The 5,809-nt window shown below is 43.8% G+C and overlaps 1 protein-coding gene across 1 annotated transcript; it reads right to left on the minus strand.

The window, feature by feature from the left end:
* Positions 1-1,183: 1,183 nt before the first annotated feature.
* Positions 1,184-5,454, minus strand: cdk9 (cyclin-dependent kinase 9 (CDC2-related kinase)). Its single transcript, XM_041897535.2, has 8 exons — positions 5,352-5,454; positions 5,083-5,196; positions 4,633-4,714; positions 4,166-4,256; positions 3,751-3,917; positions 3,317-3,488; positions 2,743-2,891; positions 1,184-2,320 (listed from the first exon to the last, which is right to left on the minus strand). Exons 1-8 carry the CDS (start codon positions 5,390-5,392, stop codon positions 1,955-1,957), a joined length of 1,182 nt encoding a protein of 393 aa, XP_041753469.1. The 5' UTR covers positions 5,393-5,454; the 3' UTR covers positions 1,184-1,954.
* Between the last annotated feature and the right edge of the window lie 355 nt (positions 5,455-5,809).

Raw genomic sequence — 5,809 nt, forward strand, 5'->3', positions numbered from 1 at the left:
GACCAAATCTGAACCAATCATAGACGTCTATGTTTGGTTAAGTTTTTGTCCGGTCTGGACCAGCCTTGATTTGACCCAAACATAGACATCTATAAATTACTTATTTTTAACCAAAGATTTTCCTGATTTCAACATCCGGAAAATACATATTTTCAATGTCTGTAAAATACGTATTCTTAACATACGGAAAATGTTTCACCTTTCATTCAGAACCTAAATTAAACATAACTTCAACGTCTGGAAAAGACGTTACCAGTATTTTTTGTTCTCGCCCATGGCGGCAGAATGGCAAGGACCAGGCCTGCCAATCAGAATTAGTTTTTCCCCACGAAAGGGCTTTATTACGGACAGAAAACACATTTCTGTTCAGTATAAAAACTTTTAGCTGACATGGGCTAATTGAGTGACTGTCAGTGACTGACATTACAGAACAACTGCTGATGCATAACCAAATTTCACCTGGTCAATTCTACTATTCTAACTCTCAACAAGAAGTTGAGTCCCGAATGGATCCGCGGGCCTACAGTTCAGTTGCCCATCCCTGGTCAGTTGTTCTCAGAAAAAGATTGGTAATACTTTTTTCCCTAACTGTGAACAGTAGTACTGTAATGGTATACCAAATGGTTAAGGGGAATCTGCCTATGTCCATTTTTTTATCCCAAGCACATCTAGCTTCTACTCCATCCATCTGCGCAAGTAGATGACAGCAATAGTAAAGCTCCACTTCAACTATTCTGAGGCCTGGAACCGTTGCTTACCTGAACCCTTAGGCCGGGATTCAATCTGATCACGCTTTGTTGGCTATGCAATGTTCCCGTGTTAGCGGACTGCATTCACAGTGAATGTTGCATGTCGCTCAATCTAAAAGTACCTTTAAATGGTACATAGAGATCAAAGAGTGATTGGATTTAATCCTGGCCTAACTCTCTCTAGTTATACCTCAATAAGTGACAAATGGTTCTGTTTGGGAGAGAAGTCATTTTGGTGGAACTTTCTGTAAACCACCTGTTAATAATGCATTATCATTGGACCTATACGGTGGCTTTATAGTCACGTCTCGCTTGTCTCGATTCTTTCAAATTTAAAACAGCGGAAATATGCTTTATAAAACATGCTATAATAATCCATGTTGCTGTTCTCTATAGGGTAATGTCAGACCGGACAATAATTACAGGACAATAAATGGCAGTGCATCAGTGAGGTTTATTAGTGTAACTATACGGACAACGTATCGCATACACCACAAAGATAACTGGCAAAACTCATGATCGTACAATATAAAAAAAGAAATGTTTTAAAATGAACAAAACACAAAAAAAAAAAAAAAAAAGGAATCTATTGGTTATAGCGATGAAAATCGCTGTCTTGATGGCTTGTGTCAATCCTTTGTGTGTGTGTGTGTGGTTCTTGCGAAAACAGGACGTGTCCCGACACTAGTGGAATTGTCCTCGGAGCAACCCACTGAACGCATGTCTATTCCCATGTAGGGCTGGATACCAATCCAATAATTTGCTTCCTGTCTTTGTTGACTGAAATGACCGGACAGGTTTTGTGAAAGAGCAATAGCTCCATCTAGCCGTCACGTAGCCAAAGCGTAGCCTAGTTCCTCACAAATCCTTTCCACCCTAGAAAACCTTTCAGATCTTCGAAGACAAGTTGGAGTAAGAAGAAGCAAATTAGTTATTGAATTGAAATCCCACCCAATAACAACGCAGTACTATCTCAACGCTTTATCAAATGTCCGAGGCAGAGGATAGACTAATGTGATAGAACATGAACAGGAGAACAATACTGATTGAAGAAACATCCACATTTCCCTCGTGTTGCCCCCGCAATAGCCTCCACTTGGAAAGAATGCTACAGTTCCCTAAAATCAGTCTTACGCCAACTGGGGCTGGCCACTTTCTGCCTTGCAACAGTCTGCCACTCGCCCTCCTCCAACTCTGTCGTCCAATCAAAACACCCGGTCAAACTCAGTCTGACTCGTTGTGGCCGGGTTCCTGTTCTGATTGGCCGGCTGCTGGGGCATGTGACCTCTCCGGCGGGGCGGGGCCAGGTACTCAAACATGGACGTGTTGTGCGTGGAGAGCATGTTCTTCAGGTCCGAGGGCATGGGGTCCGACCAGAAGAAGTCGTGGTTCAAAGCGTCGTCACTGTCCGTCCTCTGCGCCGGGTCTAAGACTAGGAGCTTGTCAATCAGGTCCAGGGCGTATGGGTCCTTGACGTAGGCCTTAAGGCGGTCCTTCACCTTCCTCTTCTGGCCCTTAGGGAGCTCCATCTTCTGGTAAAGCTCGTACTTCTTGTCCACGCCTGGCCATACCTGATGGGGGAAGAGTCCAGGTTAGGAATTGAATGGTGAATGAGAATTTGTTTGTGTTAAACTGGTGGTTACACAGAGGTGTGTCTATTCTTTTCGTTGGACATAAGAATGTAAAATCACAAAGAAATCAGCTCCAAGTTATTTTTATTTAGGAAATCTGTTCAGGTATTCCCACGCATAAATAGAGGAACATATCCCAATGTAATCAAGGTTGGAAATAATTCTGTTTTTGTCAAATACTATCCGTTTGGGATTCTTGAGCTCAATTTGCAGTATACAAATTATTTATAATGTTCCGGCCACCCCGACCATCCGCTCAAGGAAAAACTGGCCCATGGCTGAATGTAATTGGGGACCCTGATATGGTTTGTGTGTGTGCATGCATCCGTGTGTGTGTTTTCGAGTGTGGTTTGTGTGCATACCTCTGCCGTGATAGAGCCACACAGCTGACTGATGAGTGTGAGCTGGTGCTGCTCTGTGTTGCCTTGCATGATGGGACTGCGTGTCCACATCTCCGCCATGATGCAGCCCGCACCCCACAGGTCAATGGGAGGCCCGTAATCTCTCTCACCTGACAAAACAATGTAGCTCTCGGTTTACATGCCATTAAATTACACATATTGCTACAAGCAAGCTCGGCATCTCAATATCTTGTAACTGTATAAATAGCCTGGGATTTTATGTATTTATATAGAGTCCGTTACATACAGCTTTTATAGAAATGCCATCTTCGGAAAAAATAACATTTGCCCAAACCTCTCCTCGACTACCCCCACTTACTTCCAGAAGTAGCAAAGCTGATTCAAATGGTCACCTAATTATCAAGCCCTTCATTAGTTAAATCAGCTGTGTTAGTACTCGAATATGTCACACAAGTGGACTGGCTGGGGGTACTGGAGGAGAGGTTTGGGAAACTGGAGGAGAGGTCTAGGGATTTCAGTAGCCTATCCCTGGGCATGAACCCTGCACTATGCTCCAGCCAGATGGGTTCCTTACCTAGCAGCAGCTCTGGGGGCCTGTACCAGAGTGTGACCACACGGTTGGTGTAGCGGTTGCCCTGGCTGTTCTTGGCCAGGCTGAAGGCTCGCGCCAGCCCAAAGTCGGCCAGCTTCAGCACGCCGTCTCGGGTGATGAGCACGTTAGCCGCCTTCATGTCTCTGTGTAAGATCTAAGAGGAGGAAGGTGGCCAGCGAGAGGCACAACGTTACACGGCTGAATTCAACATGCAGTGCATTTGACCCGTAATGATGATACAGATGTTGTAGTACAATAGGAATTAAATAAAGTCTATAAAAACTTGATCATTTACCCTTTTCACACTATGGTGTCGACCCAAACCCTACTGTGCTGGCTCTGATCATTCGGTTTTTCCCTTTCTAGGTTACAGTGACTATGGATGGGAGTCTGTCATAAATGGACAGTAGCCTCACCTTGTTTCTGTGGATATAGTAGAGTCCATTCAGCAGCATCTGCATCACCTTCTTGATCTCGGCCAGGGTGAATTTCACATTGGCGTTGCTTAGCAACCCTGCCAGGTCGTGCTCACAGAAGTCAAACACCAGGTAGATGCTTCCTTTGTAGCGGTTAAACTGGGTGGCTGTGTGTTGACGAGAAGAGTAATTATACAGACACAATATATCGTATTCACACACGCAACCACTGCTCCACACACTAGTCTGGATTGGTAATCCAATACTCCGTAACTGCTTAGTGACTTCACAAAGAAACAATATGGAAGGCCCCGTGCAAGCTGTAGGTTGCTACTGGGAATGCACACCAAGGCCCATATTTGACAGTGAACATTTTTTTAAAGGCATCTACGCAAGTAGCATGACCGACACTTACCTTTGGTTCGACAGATCTCTATGAGGTTGACAACATTCTCGTGTTTCAAGAGCTGCAGAATCTTGATCTCTCTCAAAGCAGTGATGGGGAACTGTGACAAAGAAGATGATTATTAGCATCCATGTATGTTTATAGTGTGCCATTGTCTACTGCCATGTATGTTTAGTGTGCCATTGTCAACCACTAGCCTACCCAATAAAAAGTATACATTTACATTTTAGTAATTTAGCAGACGCCCTTATCCAGAGCGACTTACAGTTAGTGAGTGCATACATTTTTCATACTGGCCCCCTGTGGGAATCGAACCCACAACCCTGGCGTTGCAAGCGCCATGCTCTACCAACTGAGCTACAGGAGGCCTGTAGGAGGCCTCTGACATCAAGCATCTGTGTGTATAAAGTTGGAATGTTGATTTATTTCTCATGCAGGGCATTTAGTTAGAGATGTGGCTTTGTTGTCCCTCTTACCCCTTCTTTCTCATTCTCCATCAACACTTTCTTCAGTGCTACCTTCTTCCCAGTCTGTCTGTGCTTGGCTTTGAACACCTCCCTGGAAAGGTAAAGTACGGTAAGATGAAAATGTAGAACGTATGACAATGACAAGAATATCAAATATGTTAGTGTTCTACTGACACTAGCTAGCTACCGTAGCTATGTTTATTCAGGGTATGAACTCAGAACTTGTCAGAACCTGACGTCACTATCAACACACAGGCGTGGATAAAACAGCACATGCAGGTGTCCACCAATGCATTTTAGATTGCATGCCAACTAACTGGATATATTGGGTGTCTTTCAAGATTGCAAGCTACTGTGGCTAGCTAGCCGTCGGGCTGAAGCGAACTTAACAACAGATCCTTAACGTTAGTCATGTTGCTGTCGGCAACCTTTTCACTAAATAACTACTAGAAATCTTACCCAAAGGTCCCTTGGCCGATCTTGGCAAGTTTTTCATATTTAGAAAATTCATCACAGAAAGGGAATTCGACTCCGTCGTAGTATTTGGACATAATGGCGGCCTCCCGGTCAGGCCTGAGAAAAATAAAGGGTCACGTTAGCGAAAGGTTTCGCCAGAATTACATAATTTAACTATAATATAAGTACACCAAATCATGCAGAATTAACTAATATATCTTCTAAACAACGTGAAATCACACAATGGATATTAGATATGAATATATTCATACTTTTCAGCCCCGGCGGCGTTTCCGGTTTTGTCTCGCTGCATCCCTGTTTGTTTCGACGGATCCGTGCGTGCCCAGTTCGAGATGGGAAATGTAGTCTTTGCGCTTTCACAAACTTTAACCAGAGAGAAAGAGAGGCCCAACTCGGCGGAAATCTGTCTCCCTCCAGCAGGTGGCTTTTTTTGTATTTTTTCGCACACCAAGCAAGGAGTTTTTCTATTGAGGCCAATGAGAGTCGAATTTGGTCAACAAAGGTTTATTTGATCGAATAGAAGTTTCATAATGCTTAAGTTGTTACAAGTGTACTGATATAAGTAAGACACGTGACATCCCGGCAACTTTGAGAAAAAACACTTTATTGGAGTTGGCTATGCATATTCAAGACATGAGGCAAGTAGCATAGCATCTTTCTCCATTGAACACAGGCAGTTGACGTTAACAACCCTCACTGAATATTCGAA

Source organism: Coregonus clupeaformis, chromosome 15 (genome assembly GCF_020615455.1).
Source record: "Coregonus clupeaformis isolate EN_2021a chromosome 15, ASM2061545v1, whole genome shotgun sequence".
NCBI classification, from domain to species: Eukaryota; Metazoa; Chordata; class Actinopteri; order Salmoniformes; family Salmonidae; genus Coregonus; species Coregonus clupeaformis.